This window comes from Macrobrachium nipponense, chromosome 7 (genome assembly GCF_015104395.2).
Source record: "Macrobrachium nipponense isolate FS-2020 chromosome 7, ASM1510439v2, whole genome shotgun sequence".
Classification (NCBI taxonomy): domain Eukaryota; kingdom Metazoa; phylum Arthropoda; class Malacostraca; order Decapoda; family Palaemonidae; genus Macrobrachium; species Macrobrachium nipponense.
In genome coordinates, this window is record NC_061109.1 from 39,022,576 (window position 1) to 39,039,700 (window position 17,125).

The 17,125-nt window shown below is 33.7% G+C and overlaps 2 protein-coding genes across 2 annotated transcripts in view; both read right to left on the bottom strand.

Moving 5' to 3' along the window:
• Window positions 1–17,125, bottom strand: part of LOC135217128 (receptor-type tyrosine-protein phosphatase delta-like) — a gene marked incomplete in the record, with an annotated part of 217,514 nt that overhangs the window by 81,922 nt on the left and 118,467 nt on the right.
• Window positions 1–17,125, bottom strand: part of LOC135217130 (laminin subunit gamma-3-like) — a 33,520-nt gene that overhangs the window by 16,034 nt on the left and 361 nt on the right. The window contains exons 3-7 of the mRNA XM_064252837.1: window positions 6,204–6,488; window positions 5,828–5,959; window positions 5,288–5,455; window positions 2,412–2,513; window positions 1,993–2,105 (exon numbers count right to left, since the gene is read on the bottom strand). Of these exons, the coding sequence (XP_064108907.1) occupies window positions 1,993–2,105; window positions 2,412–2,513; window positions 5,288–5,455; window positions 5,828–5,959; window positions 6,204–6,488 (800 nt within the window). The remainder of the gene's footprint in view (window positions 1–1,992; window positions 2,106–2,411; window positions 2,514–5,287; window positions 5,456–5,827; window positions 5,960–6,203; window positions 6,489–17,125) is intronic.

Here is a 17,125-nt window from a genome sequence, read left to right on the forward strand (position 1 = left end):
AAACACAATTTTAAAACTTATTTCAAATGTTACTGCCAAATCAAACATATAGATTTTAACTTGTTTTTTCTTCTATTTCTGCATTTTCTTCTTTCATAGTACAATTGGCACCCCCATCTACCAGTGGTACATCAACAAAATCACTGATTCCATCGGATTCAACATAGAATACTAAAGAACAATCAAAACTCAACAAATCATGTGAAATAGTACTATTACAGGATTACATCAATGGATTCTCAATCAGGATTTTCTAAGGACTGTAGATTTATTCAGCATTATATCTCATAACCATGATATCTAAATGAAAAGAATTTTTGGTTTATCCAACTAAATTTGAAAGTTTGAAAGTTCATTGTCTAATTGAAGAAAATTTTATTAAAATCACCACAACAAGGATTCCTGAAAGTTAAAATGCTTATTCAAACTTCAGTATGCCCCAGGAGAAGGGCAAGCTGCATGGACGTGATCAACACAAATAATAGGAATACCAGAAATACCACTTGCAGAAACTAGCTGAAGAGAAAGGCAGCAAGTCCAAACTTATAGATGCAGAGTAGTGTGAAGAGCACCATTTACTACATCGAACTGTGGGAAACTGGCTGTGCTTGAGATGTATAGTGTTCATTTTGGAACTTTTCATTTCATGCACCTGAATAGCCTGTACAGTTAAAGGCTTTTTATGAAAAATGTGACAAGCTTACTTTTGGTTTCTGAAATTGTGAATAAACTGAATTTTCGGTTGATGAAAAGCATGAGAAAATGTCTTTGTTTCAAGATGTGGAGAGATTACTTTTGATTTCCAGCCTTACTAGAAAGCATAAATGTCTGGTAATTCAATTTATTATCAAGATGGAATCTCAAAATTATTGTTCTTCAGTTAGTCTGTGCCACAGGGAAATCTATGTATTTCCTGGTGAATTAGAAAATGATTAGCTGTGCTTTATAAACAGTATTTTGGGAGTCCATTACGGAATTTTTTTTCAAGCCGGTTGTAAAAAGATGTCATATTTTGTTCTGTATATACAGTAGTGGTATATCATTTTGACCACAAGACTTCATCGTGAGTTTGTTAATATTTTTTAAAAATAGCATGAAAACAGCAACCAAAATATGGTAACACACACAAGATAAATTATTAAGTTAGACATTCCAGAAGTACAAAATACCTTAGGGTGAATATGACAGAATAACAATGAATTTTAACATTTCAAGTACTACTTCAAATAACACTTACATAAGAAAGCATTAGTTTGAAAAATTCTATAACAAAAATTCAATTGATAAAACACAAAAAAAAGTCAATACATGGCACGGCATGATAAAACAAGCACTACCTTGTCATCAACGTGGCATTGAGAATATTTCTCCCTAATTCACAGCTTCAAGTTAGAACAATATTTCACAGAAATATAATAGGCCTGTAGCCTTTACATCTACGCAATAATCTGTTCAGTGGGTTTGGTCACGCAAGTATTAAAGCTCAAGAGTTACACCACGCGGTAAACAAGCAGAAGAGTTGCATCTGCTGCTACTAAATGAGCTACACTATTAACTTTATTACAGCGTGGCTTATAGAAAAGGGGTAATCATATATGCAATCAGCCGTCTTTCATGTAGAATATAATACCTCAAGGAAATAAACTGACATTATTCATCAGAAAGAATGAACTGCAATTTCTGGACATGAAATAATGGCTAAAAGTCTACATATGAAACGGCTTAAATATAAACAGCTGGCCATTATATGCAAGCTATTCCAAATAAACGTCCATGAATTAGTAAATACTGGAGGCTGGCATGTTGATGAAGTTTCTGTGTTTGTTATGATGATGTGAAGATCTATGTTCATCCTTACAGGAAATAAAGACGTAAATCTTCATCCTTTTAGGAACTAATTTCATCATCAAGTACCTAAGGAAGAGTGTAGTAATAGTTAACATCTTAAATTTAAGTACACAATATGAAATAACTCTCTCTTTTATAATATACCTCTAATGTAACGAAGTACAGATGCTGCCCATCAGGATCTTCATCTCTCCATGAGAGCAGCAGCTCATCATTTACATTTACTCCAGTTGGAGCCTTTGTAGACAAGACATTATCTGAAACATCAAGGAGAGGACCTTACTAGGATTAGCAAATAACAGGCATTCGGTTCATGTCTAGTGATAATTCTCATTAAAATTCTGATTCTTTTACTAATCTAATTAATAAACATAAGAACACTTAGAAACTATAATCACATTTACTTAAAATGGGTAAAACTTTTCTTGATTAACTGAAGAGTATAATACATGAACATGCTACAAAGACCCATAACAACAGAAAGAATATCGACGCTAAGGCAACAACACATAAACTAAACTAAAATCTGAAGGCAAACAATGAGAGATAAAAGAAATACTTACCAGAATTATAGCAAGAGCCAGTGTAGGGATCACAGAGGTTAGAGTTACACTTGTCAGAGCATTTCTCTAAGCATCCAGCCCCAAAAGTTCCAGAGATGCAATCTGGTAAGAATAAAGAAAATTATGCACAATTCATATATATCAATATTAATACAAACTCATTCGTATATACACAAACATATTTTTAGAATTTGTTGAATGTGGACGATATGAGATGCAAATATGAAATGATGCAAGTCTTAGGAGTCAGTGAAAGTCAGGGAATGCTTGTGGACATTACTGTTACGGACATGAGACTGCGACACTGTGTTTGAGCAGCTCACCAAGTTGTGTAAATTGTCTGGATGAAGGACATGATCTAAGTGATAGGGTGACAGGAATAACCCTTCCTTTCTACATGGGTCAAGGCATTAGAAGAGACGGAGAATTATAGGGACATAATTTCACCTGGTATACCAAACTTGTAAAAAAAAGGAGGAGTACATATTGCAAGAGTTTTATTTCAAATTTAATAAAAGGTTATACATACAAGACAGACGATTTGATATGGGAAGAAATGTGTTGGTTTAGACATGATGGAGAGTATGTACTTCAAAAGCTGCTTATTATACCCATGGACCTACCAGAAGTCTGACTGAATTCAAAGAGAGAATAAGGAGAACATGATGAGCATATATGATATAGAAGGTTAATGAGATAAAAAGTTTTTAGGATGGAGCAATGTTTGTTTTAAGGAGATCTGACTTTTTAAAGTACTGGTAATATCCTGAAAGTTAGTTCTCTGGTTATGAAGATACTGATCATGAGGATATAAGAAACATACAATTCTGAAAAAGACAGCTCCTGGTTATAACGACAAACAATTATACCTTCGGTGTCATCTTCAGTATATCAAAAAATCATAAAAACTGACAATGTTCACAGTACATGAATTTTCCAATGTAAAATAATATATGAAAGTGTTCATTGTAACAACGACATCATCTCTACACATCCAAAAACGTTAGATCATTTCTGCAGTCTCCCAAACACCGACATATCCCATGAAACGGAAATGATACGAAATAATAAGACACTCACTTCAGATACGGAAAAAGATTTTGGTATTTGAGTAACTTTCCCTGAGACAACTTCCATAAAAGTACAAAAGCATGTTTTGTAGGCACTTACGTACTATGAAATAATATATTTGTAATTGCTAGGTATAATTGCCTTCTTTTCTCAAAATTACCAATTTCTGAACATAATTAATTAAAAAATTGAATAATGAAAAATTTTAACCTAAGATTACAATTACAATGCAACAGGGAAGGAAATTAATTAATCTGAACTCTCGAAAAGATGCTCCTTTGGTTAACAGACTAAGCTGACAGAGAAACAACGCTTTAAACTGCCCATTCAACTAAAAGGTGTCTATAAAGGTACTGATAAACTTCTGCAAGCATTCATAAGAAAATGTTACAGGCAACAGTAGGATGGAGAACCAACACAAGAAAATACATTTGTAAAAAGTGACTACTTGTAGTCCAAGACTGGAAAAGAACCGGAGTGAAAGAAAACGCTTTGCGGTGAATCTGAATCTCTGCCTGATGCTGGATATGTTTGGGAGATATATAAGAGCAGTTGTTTACTTGATTTAAATCCAAAAGTAAGAGACAAGAAATGGCATTGCCAGCATGTACAGAATCCTTTGGTATGGTGGTGAAAGTGTATCTGACGGTTGACCATGATTTTCCAGTTCTGTCTGGATGGGGGAAAGGTTCCAAAGGGATAGGTAAGAAGAATAATTGTTCTTTTGTATGAAAGTAAAGATGAAAAAGTAAACTGTAAAATTTATAGAATCGTGACATTGCTTAGTATCCTGGGGAAGGCATATGGTAAGATTTTGATTCGGAAATAAAATAAATGACAAAATAATAAGTAATAATGGATTAACAGCATACCTGGGTCTTGATAATGTATGTGGTGAAATGGGCAATATAGGTATGTTGATGCAGTTGTGGAACAAGAAAACTGTCCTAATGTAAATGTAAGCAAGAGTAAGATGGAACAGTAAATGTTAAAAAGGATGGTAGATGAATGAAATAACTTATTCATATTGGTATTTAGGTCAAGATATGATGGATGATTGTCAGATGAGAGGAGAAACACAGGGTAAGCAACTCAAGAAAGGTTGCTGTTGTGAGTATGTGCAAGAGATTGGAAGACACTTAAACTGTCTGTGGAAGGCTCAAGTGGGAATGTATAGAAAATGTTGATGGCATTGGCATGAACTGCATGCTTAGTTTTTGTCACATACGAAGAAATAAAAGCCTGAGAATTCTGTAAAGTTGTAAAAGCAGTAAAATAATTAACATTGGTGGAAGGATAAACCACAGTGTCTGAAAATCGTTTGGTCCTGTGACAAGAATAGGAAATGGCTTAAATATATAATGAAAGAATTTAGCCATTTTCTTTGGGACTTAAATACCTTATAAAATAATCACAACATTTAAAAAAAATTACCATTCATTAAATTGGCTACCATTAAACACATCAACAATTCTACATCACAAAACAAGTCCTAGACTTCAGTTGGGAGATGGAGATTCTGGACACGAAAGTGGCTTGAGGGTTTTCTTTACCTTAATGCAAGAGGATAAAATGGGATAACGAAAGGCTCCTACCTTCTGAAGTTTCCTCTCTAAAGTCAAAGGGATTTTGAGGAAGCAGCGTTTCCAGGAATCAAGCACTGATAAATATTTTCTTGCTCATAAAAAGTCTTGATAAACTATATGCGATATTTGCATTGCTATTTCCTTTTGTGTTGAGTGCATTACAATTAATTTCTTTATTTCTTTAAAATCATCCTAAATAAGATCCTCTCTCTTTCTCACCTTCATCACACATAGGACCCTTATACCCAGGAAAGCAAGAGCATCCCATAGGACTTGGTAGACAAAGAGTTAGTCCTTTGCAAGATCCCTTCTCAGGGCCCAATTGGTCACTGGTTGTGGCACCGCATTCAAACTGGCACTTGGTTCCAAACCAACCTTTAGGGCAAGCTGTAGGAAATAAATATATATAAAAAAGTTACTGCCTTGGATAAGGCCATTGGCAGTTCTCTATTACAATGTTATTTTTTAAGCTAGTTTAAAGCAACCATACTTTGTCACTTTAAATAAATTACCTTACTTTCTTGAAAAAAATTACCACACTAGAAATATCCAAATAATTTCATATTTTTGACAAAAATTCTGTACACAAATGTTGGTTACTTTTGGACATGAACATTTTTAACACAAGGTATAATAATTGTTAAGTCAACATGAAACAACCTTCTTTCATCTTTATCTTCAATAAAATACAATAAAATGGAAGAAAAAAATTAAAGGTAGTAACAAATAAATTACTATCAGGAAAAGCAAATAACTAACCATGCTGACATGCACTTCCTATAAAGCCAGGAGGACAGAGGCACTCTCCAGTATAGCTGTGGCACTGTCCGCCATTTTGACATTCTTGGCAACTCTTAGAACACTCAGGACCAAATTTTCCTGCCTCACAGTCTGCGTAGAAAAGGAAAAGTTTTGCTCTACATGCATCTAACTCTCTGTCTGATAAGCTCCCACTTTCAGTAAATACTTTAACAAATGCATAAGGAGCAAATATTTTTTTCACTGATGCTCATATAACCAAAAATCTCCCAAAAGTATCTAATAACTAATATACTAAAATCAATTTTGTTCACATACTGCATGACACAGATATATCGCAAGTAACCAAAGAAAATAAATCTATTCTCTAGCTTACCTCTGACCAAAATATTGAAATAACTTTCCCATGAGTCTTCCTTTTCATTCACATAATAGTAATATAAGCCACTGTCTTCTGGTGTCGTGCTATTTAGCGTGAAGCTGTAACTCTGAGAATCACTATTCAGAACAAAGACCTTCCCCTGCTTACTGGGGAAATATGGATTATCGGGAAGCTTATGAAGAATGAGGTTCTTAGCATTATCTTCTGTTTTACTGATGGAGATCTTCAAATCCTCACCAGTGCTACACCTCCAAGTGTGCTGGAGACTTTTGTATTTCACTAGAATGCCAGAAAAAGGTCATCATCAAAAAGCTGAAAGAATATCTAATTTTCTGTTTTACAAGTTACCTAAATTTTTCTTCTACCATTCCTTAAATATTCATGCAAAGCAGTTCCTATCATTTTTCAATAATACGATACGTCCATAGCTATATATATATAGATAGATATATATATTAGTATATATATATATATATATATATATAATATATATTATATATATCGAACTACAAATGTCCTTTAATATCTAATTCGCTCTACCTCGGAATTAATATATTTTCATATATGCTTAACCGAGGGGGAATTTATTAAGCGATAATAGGATTGGCCATCGACAGGCGCGAACCAGCGACTTCCCAATCCCAGGACTGGCAGTGAAGCCTTAAAACCACCCCCCCGATACCGCAAGAGATATAAGTTCATGCCGCCTCCCACCTGAAATACCTTTCGCGCGCACAGGTATTTTTTGTTATGGAAACTGCATCAACCCATCTCGTTCTCGGTGGCGTGGTAGTGCTTTTGCCTGCACGTAGTCATCATATAAGTCTATCACATTACCATGATTCATACACATATATCGAACTACAAATGTCCTTTAATATCTAATTCGTCCTACCTCAGAATTAATATATTTTCATATATGCTTAACCGAGGGGGAATTTATTAAGCGATAATAGAATTGGCCATCGACAGGCGCGAACCAGCGACTTCCCAATCCCAGGACTGGCAGTGAAGCCTTAAACCACCCCGACACCGCAAGAGATATAAGTTCATGCCGCCTCCCTCTGCGGTGTCGGGGGGTTTAAGGCTTCACTGCCAGTCCTGGGATTGGGAAGTCGCTGGTTCGCGCCTGTCGATGGCCAATTCTATTATCGCTTAATAAATTCCCCCTCGGTTAAGCATATATGAAAATATATTAATTCCGAGGTAGAGCGAATTAGATATTAAAGGACATTTGTAGTTCGATATATGTATATGAATCACGGTAATGTGATAGACTTATATGATGACTACGTGCGGGCAAAAGCACTACCATGCCACCGAGAACGAGATGGGTTGATGCAGTCTCCATAACAAAAAATACCTGTGCGCGCGAAAGGTATTTCAGGTGGGAGGCGGCATGAACTTATATTCTTGCGGTGTCGGGGTGGTTTAAAGGCTTCACTGTCAGTCCTGGGATTGGGAAGTCGCTGGTTCGAACCTTATCGATGGCCAATTCTATTATCGCTTAATAAATTCCCCCTCGGTTAAGCATATATGAAAATATATTAATTCCGAGGTAGAGCGAATTAGATATTAAAGGACATTTGTAGTTCGATATATGTATATGAATCACGGTAATGTGATAGACTTATATATATATATATATATATATATATATATATATATATATATATATATATGATAATCATATACAGAGAGATAGCATATATATATATATATATATATATATATATATATATATATATAATATATATATATATATATATGATAATCATATACAGAGAGATAGCATATATATATATATATATATAGTATATATATATATATATATATATATATATATATATATATATATAAATATAATATAAATATATATGTATGTATAGTTTTTATATATACAGTAAATACATACTAAATAGACATATACACCTATACACAAGCACACATACATCACAGATAAAAGCATCAAAGCCTACAAAGTTATATAAAAAAACTCCAATATATTGTTTTGTGTATACATGAATGCATGTTTTTACTATACAGTGTATTAGTTATACCCTGTACCCCTTAAACTAAAATGCTTATAACTCCCAAACAGTTCACTACTTAATTTAATAGTTCATACAAAAATATACCTTAAATTATCATGCTAAAACAACTGAATAATTCAAACAAAAATACACCCCAAACCATCATCCCAAAATACCCAAAGTCATCTTAGGAGCTGTTCAAAACTTACGAAACCCCTTTTATTTACTAATTTTTTTATGCCGCCCCCACCCCCATCATATAGACACCCCCTTTAGTAAAAACTAGTATGTTTCTTTTTTATGCAATAATATATTAAGGTCTAGCCTATTAATTATCTATGTTTAGTTGATAGGTGACAAAGATGCTAGTTTTTAGTTTGATATCATAGTACACAAAGTTGACTATGCCTAATTCTAGAAGAGAATTAGTGGTACCTCGTTTGTTGAACGTTTCTTATGTCGAACTTTCCGTTTTTCGAACAAAATTTTCGACTAAATTTTGTATTGTTTGTCGAAGAAATATACAGTTTAATGATTGTTTGTCGAAGAAATATATAGTTTAATAATAACCATATTCGACAAAATAAATAAAAGTATAAAGCATTTAATTTAAAATTTAGCTTTCAATATAACATTTAGCATAAAAGATGCATAAAATCGTACGTAACCGCGGTGACGTCACGCCCAGCTGACTTGAGAATGAACGAGAGAGCGTTGATATGTTGAGGAGAGAAGAAGAGAGAGTTAAAATATTACTGTATATATGTAAAAGCAATAACAATTCACATAAAAATGGAATTTCCCAATAAACTAAACATAATAATAAAATATGAAAACAATCAGATGCAATACAGAAAAAAAAGTCCTAATCGAGCCAGCTATCGGTGCGCCAAGTGAGACGGTCTAGTTGAACAATATTAACAAATTAGTAAATGGAAGAACAAAGCTTTTCACAATCAAATTTAGCACAAATGATTAACAAAATCATTCGTCATTGAGGTGATACATAGCTAACTTGAGGTAGAGGGAGGGAGCGATTATATTTTTGGGGAATAATGAATGAACGATTTTAAGTTATCGTGCACCATGATATTGTTGAGGAGAGGAGAGGCAGTAAAATCTTTACTATAATATGTATATAAAAGCAGTACCAATTCACATAAAAAATAAAATGTTATTTCACAATAAATATAACATAATGATAAAACATGAAAACGAATGCAATTCAATAAAAAAAAAAAAAAAAAAAAAAAAAAGCTTGCTCGAGTCAGTGTTCGGTGCGCTGAGTGAGACACAATAGAGAGGGAGAAGAGAGGAAAGAAAAGCTCTGCTTCCCACTGACTTATCAGCTGATCTGGGATGATTATTCGCCCATTTCTTTCACTTACACTCGATCTGCCCAAATCACTTTTATTTTTGTTACGGTAAAATATCAATCTTGTGGCAATTGCTTTTTACGATTTTTTACTACTGTAAAAGTAACTCAGCTCTGTAATAAACAAACTGGCTCCGCTTTCAGTTTCGGGCTTCGATTGTTTGTTGAAACGGCTTCCTTGTGAAAAGTTATTTTATCTCTCTTTCCTTTTCTTGCATTCTTGATTTAATTACTTACTTGTTTGCAAAATCCTCATGTCAATTTTAAAAGTCTGCTGTTTGCCAACAGTAAGCTGATGTATTGTGGCATGATTAATCTCATTCGTGCACCTAAGATCCAAATGTAAACACGCTGATTACTCTCTCTCTCTCTCTCTCTCTCTCTCTCTCAGACACAATCCGACACACACACTATTGATTCCTTTGATTATCTTTGTACCTAATATGAATAAAATTTATTTTTTTATCAACCTGTGCATTCTGCAACCAATTCGGTATGCTCAAAGGATTCCCATCTCTCCTCCCTCCATCCCCCAGCCGGCCGGCGCCATATTTGCAAACAGTTCGTAAATCGTACACAGAAAAATAAATTGTTTAAAATTTTACTTCATATAACATACTGTTTCATTACTTTGCACTCTTAATTTAATTTTTGAACACAATAATAGAAAAAAATGTGAAAAGGGGGACTTTTTGGTTTCGCTGGAACGAATTATCCTGATTCCCTTTATTTCTTATGGGGATATTTGTTTCATATTTCGAAGAAATCGTGCTTCGAACAGCCTTCTGGAATGGAGTAAGTTCGAAGTACGAGCTACTACTGTTTAAATTTAATTTGTGATATTTTTCTACATTATAATTATGCATAAAGTAGAGAATGCTGGAGCTCAGAAAAGGGATGAGTTTGTGATATTATTCTGTCATATAATACATATGTCAAGTAGAAAATGCTCAGGTACAAACAAGTGTTGTGTTTGTGATATTTTTTAAACACATAATTATGAAAAAAAATTAAATCCCATACTCTCAATATTACTAATATATAATAAAAAGTCTATTGCAGAATCTTTACTATCTCTCTTTTATCCTTCTACATTTACATCTTTTCAAAAGAAACAAAGGGGAAAAAAGTCAAAATATTATGTATCTCATGGCAGCAAACCCCTCCCACATTGCCCCTCTCATAACACTTCCCCATAACATCCCGCCCCACAAGACATTTTGCTAATAACAATTTTTTACTAATTTTCAGATATTGCCATTAATGTAAACACAGCAAAATATCTATATAGAGTTACGATCCCTTATCCGTAGTTTTAAAAACCAAAAAGCTCTACAAAGTGAAGTTTTTTTTTCTTGTGTTTTTTTTTTTTGAGAAAGTGATCAATCACAGAGGTTAAACAGTACAATTAGGTTTATAATAATGATGATTTAAATGATGTTGTTTTGCTTGCTGCATCCAATTACAGTATTTTGCATCTACAGTGGAACCTCGGTTTTCATATCATACATAATCCGTTCCAGAACCTCCCACAAAAACCGAAACAAAATATTAACAAAAAATACATTTTATAGGGAATAAACACAGTTTTACATACAGAAAACAATGAGAAATGAATATAAATGACTAATTAAATGAATAAATGAACATTTAACATCACTCTTACCCTTATGAAAAACACTTGGTAGAGTATGGAAGATAGAGAGGAGGGGAGATAAAGGAAGAGAGGTTATTGTTTGGAAGGGGGATCTCCCTCCAGAAGGACTTCAGGTATCAAGGACCTATCTGGGGTTACTTCTCTTTTTTTTTTACTGGCACTAACTGAGGTTACCTCCTCACTTCGTTTTTTATTGGCAGTGTCTGAGGTTACCTCCTCACTTCGGATTTTACTGGCACTAAGACCAGCTTGAGAGTAACTGGACCCCTGTCGCACAACAAAACTGTCCATAGACATTTGTTTCTGGAGTTTCTTTAAAACTTGCCTAAAGTCAAACATGACATTGTCATTAAACATGTTGGAGACATGGATTACAACTTCTTTGTTGGGATGATAACTCTCCACAAAATTTTTTTACATCATTCCACTTCGCAAACATGTCCTTAATCCCTGGAGTAGGCACATTATGTATGCCCATTCGTTTTCTGAATTTTTCAAACCAGCCTCTGCTGGCCTTAAATTCATTAACATCAGTGCTTGTTGTAGCCATTTTCTCACAGAGACCGGCGAGCGCGACCAACTTTCTCCGGCCCCATGATGGCTTATTTAGCAGTTGCACTCGAATAAAAAAAAGCATAAAAATAACAAACACAAAAGCAGAATACTGCATAAAAGAAGATGGGATGCTTTGTTTCGGCGCTCAATACGGGGGCCGGTCACGCACTGGCCCCAGATGGAACGTTTCTGAGTGTACAAAAACCGAGGAAACGTACGATAACCGAGACACAATTTCATAGAAAAAAAGTCTACAAAAACCGAAATGCACGATAAGAGAAGCATACGAAAACCGAGGTTTAATTGTAATATTATATTTTTACTGTATTACAGAATATAAACATTGCTATTGTTTGTTTGTTTGTATTGTTTTACGTTGCATGGTTATTCAGCAACGGAACCAACTGCCATTTTGCATTTGATATTGTTTACATTCACAAATCTCAGCTGATAGAAAGCTAACTATACTCTGTTTTTTCCATCTGTCCATCCGCCTGTGGTGTTTGCGCATGGTAACACTGCGTCCCGGGCTTTCAATAATATCCTATTTCGAATATTATCGGTGTAATTCATATACAGTAAATTATTATAACACTTTTCAGTTGCAAATGTACACCAAGATATCCTTTTATTTACCTAAAACTTACACACAGCGTAACTATTGGAAGCACGGGACGCAGTGTTACCATGTGTGACCACACATCAGTGGTCTTGGTACTAGCAACAGCTTCATTGCCATTAGTTGGTAAAAGAAACATAATTTGGAGATACTTTTTCTTGTAAATTAACAAAGTTGGGTTTAAAATATGACAAATCTTTTAATCAATTTGTATTTTTCATAGCTAACAAACCTTCGATCTTAACAATAGGATAATCTTGTCGTGCCACCTGGAAACCGGTTAAAACAAAGATTGTATAGCAAGGAATCTGTGAGATCTGGCAACTCCTGGGCGTAAGAGGTGGGAGCTGGTCAGCAACCAAGCACCACACTGCACTCCCTGACCTGACGCGTTAAGTCTTTCTTTAACCGCCTTGCAGAGTAGACGCTTATGCTTTTGCTCTCTTTCTAAGCCGGTTGATTTGTGCCAGAGTTTCTTTCCTTTTGCAATGTTTGTAGTGTGGTGTGTTTGGGTTTCATAATGGAGTCCTCCCGAGTCTTCACGACCTCGTTAACACATGTGCCCAGGGGTTCAGGGATTCCCGTGCTCCAGGCTTTTGGCTGCTACAAACAGGTCCACATTCGACTTGTGGTACCATTACTAATCCATGCCCGGAATGCCATTGCTGGCCTAAGTCTCAGAGGAAGGTGATTTACAAAAAGAGGGAACATCAAAACATCCTTTTTTGGGAGGGTTTTACTTCTACTCCCTCTAACGTGAGATTACTTTATGTAAAATAAAATCAGAAATTATGATTTCGCCAGTTCCGCACATCACTTTTGGTAATCCAAAATGTTTTACAGCCTTACTGTTATTCTTTTTATTAAGCCTTAGCTACACTCTGCAGCTTTAATTTATGACGAATGAATAAAAATGTACATCATATTTACTTATGGAAGATACCATTGAGAATCAGCAAGTTTTAACAACTTGTCTACTTGATAGTTATGACCAAGTCACCCACTGGCGATTCAAGACCGCAACTGTCATAACGGATGAAAACTTGCTTATTATGATGCCATTTCGATGCAGTTGAATGCAAGGAGACATCAATCAGCATGATCTATAACCTGGTTGAAATGTTTGCCAATGTCCGTCAAATGATGGCGGATGTGCAAGGCTGCCTATCCATAGCACCTTCGCAGTCGAGTCATGACAACTGTCAAAAGTCGCAATGTGATGGCGGCAAACGCCATAGTGTCATAATGGCGTTTCGACTGCTGCAACAGCGTTGGCATTTGATTACTGATGACGTAACCAACAATGTCAACATGCGGCACCCAGTACGAGATAAGTCATGCACCTTGCAACCCCATAACATACGCAGTGGGGCTGCGCAGAAAGTCAAAACCGTGTCGACATGCCGCTGCCAGACGTAATCAAGATAGCTGTCAGAACTTCAGTAAAGAAAAAATAACCCATGAAAAAATTTAGACAATGCTACTGTAAATTCTTTTGTAACTGTTCTATAAAGATATAAAAGGCTACTTTAAACTGTATATGTATATTTTTATAATATAATTAATTGTGTATAAATTATTTATATTGTGTATGTACTATAATTTTCCTGAAAGCACTGATAACTGAATATTATTTTCTATAACAATACTTGAAATTACCAAAATCATTAAATTAAAGTACGAGCGAAAATTAGAAGAGACCCTAAATACTGCCTAATTATATATTTTAAATTTTTTTATGTAATTTATATTGTGCATGTACTATAATTTTCCTGAAAGCACTGATAACTGAATATTAATTTCTATAACAATACTTGAAATTACCAAAATCATTAAGATTAAAGTACGAGGAAAATTAGAAGAGACCCTAATACTGCTTATTTATATATTTAATTTTTTATGTAATTTATAGGTTTGCAAGCTTTAATGAGTAAATAAATAACATTAAATAGTAAAAATAATCATTCTCTAAATATCTCTCTCCGCAATTATTATTTAATAAATAATTTCACTCTCTTAACTAAGGACAATTCTTCTCTCTCTTTCTCTCTCTAGGAGTTACCTCTCACATATTTTAGAACCTAAGTATTACTATTTCTCTCTACGTGTTTACCTGTAAAGTAGATACCTGTAACGTATACGAACTGTAAATGCGCCGTTCTAAAACATAGAGACAGGGCATTTCAGAACAAAGAGAAGACTTCTAAAAAATACATTGGTAGGAAGGGGAGAGAGAGAAATAGTAGCTATCCATAACCTTGTGGTTTTTATGAAAGCGTCTTATAATTTTGTATAGATAAGTCTTTTTTACTTTATTTATGGCTGTTTTGAAATTCCATTAGAAATTAAATCTCTTCAATTTTAACTTTTTTAACAGTGACCTTTAGAGTGTCTATTATAAACTCATTATTTAAATAATTTCCATTTTCATTCAGTCTCATCAAAGCACTGAATCACCCTACAGGTCCCAGTGTTTGGCTTTATCCTAGGGCTGGCCCGAAGGATTAGATATTTTTATGTAGCTAGGAGCCAATTGGTTACCTAGTATCGGGACCTACAGCTTATTGTGGGATCCGAACCACATTATATCGAGAAATGAATTTCTATCACCAGAATAAATCCTCTGGTTCCACGTTGGCCGAGCCGAGAATCGAACTTCGGTCCACCGGGGCTTTATGCCTAAATCACATACTATTCCAATCTTAAGATTATTACTAGATTTCGTTTATTCTATTTCAAAATGACTATTACATTACTTCAACAATAAAAAATGTTGAACACAATAACTTTCTTTGTAACAATTTCCTCGACCACAAAGCATCTCCAATATTTTCAAGATAAAGACAAAGGTATCAAAATTCAACACTGTTTTCAATCGTATAATCTCCGAGGGTATTCTTATATAATCCTTTCAACCTAAACATGGAAAAAATATTTACTTTATACAGCATTGTAATATTTCTCTCTGAGGAGATTCACAGTGTGGCAGTAGCTGCGCTGAAAAGAAAATCTATTCTTATCGTTTGAATGACATTCACCCCCCCCCCCCCCCCCATCTCTCTCTCTCTCTCTCTCTCTCTCTCTCTCTCTCTCTCTCTCTCTCTCGTGTACACACGCACACACACATTCATTGCAAGTAACATGGCATTTTTTCATTGACCGAAGATATCAGTGTTATGAAAGTGACAGATTTAAAAAAAATATCAGGCTTATGCAAATATAACAACTAATGCCAATATCTGATATGAATTCCTATGAAAATTTATAAACAAAAATATACTTGAACGATTAACATTGTTACTTTACAAGCCAACATAATGAATTAAGAAATTATTGCTGAATTATAAAGTATGATTAATATAACATACCTTCCAGGTTTACATGTGAATCTTACCAGCTTGTTCCACAATTCCCCACCCCTGTGTGTGTGTGTGTGTGCGGTATCAGTTTTTAGAAAGGGCCAACCTACTGGCCAACTCTAATATGAATGTGTGAAAATATGCGAAGGTAATTGAATATAGTTTAATGATTATGCAATGATTTTATGAATACAGATAAATTTTATTTTGTGTAAGCAATTGTTCGAAATGGCAGAGCAGTGAATAATATATTGATCCTTTTTCTGGATGATATTTTAACGATGGCCAAGTACTCGGTTGACAAGGATTACCGTACATAGTTTCCTAAATTTAGAGATCAACGCTGTCTGAGAATTTTGTAAGTCCGAATTTAGCACATACACACACATATAAAACTCTCTGAATTTACCCAAAAAATATTTACTTTTATATTTCTCGCTATATTTACCTTATAAGAAAATTTTAATAAATTGGTGATAAATGTTTTAAGTTTGTCAGTGTGTGCAATTTGGCATTAATTTAAGCACTATTTTTATATTTAATAGTAAATCTCAAAAATTTCATACTTCCTTTAACTCACATGCAATATTTTTCCCTGCAATAAAGTTACTTGAATATTAATCAATTTAGTTGGCTTCTTTTCAATTACCTAGCCTAATTATGGATAAGTGATTACATCAGGCACAGCCACCTTGAAAAATGATTACCATCAACATATTTGAATATTTTCTATTTTCAAAGTCATATTTCTTTCTAAATTTCACTTTACAACATTATTATTATTATTATATATTTCTTATTTCATATTTCTTTCTGAATTTCATTTTACAACATTATTTTATTATTATTATATACTTATTTCATATTTCTTTCTGAATTTCACTTTACAACATTATTATTATTATTATATTTATTATTTCATATTTCTTTCTAATTTCATTTTACAACATTATTATTATTATTATATTTCTTATTTCATATTTTCTTTCTAAATTTCATTTTACAACATTATTATTATTATATATTTCTTATTTCATATTTCTTTCTAAAATTTCATTTACAACATATTAGTATTATAATATATTTCTTATTTCATATTTTCTTTCTAAATTTCATTTACAACATACTTATGTATTTATATTATAAGACGAACCCACCCGGAAATACTGTATATTCATATGCATATAACATACTAATTAGGAACATATAATTTTTACTTTCTTTTTCCACGAATGCATCAAAAATAACCTTTAATAGACTGTCACTCAGGTATTGAAAATTACCACAAAAACTATCCAGGTTATATAATAAAAAATAG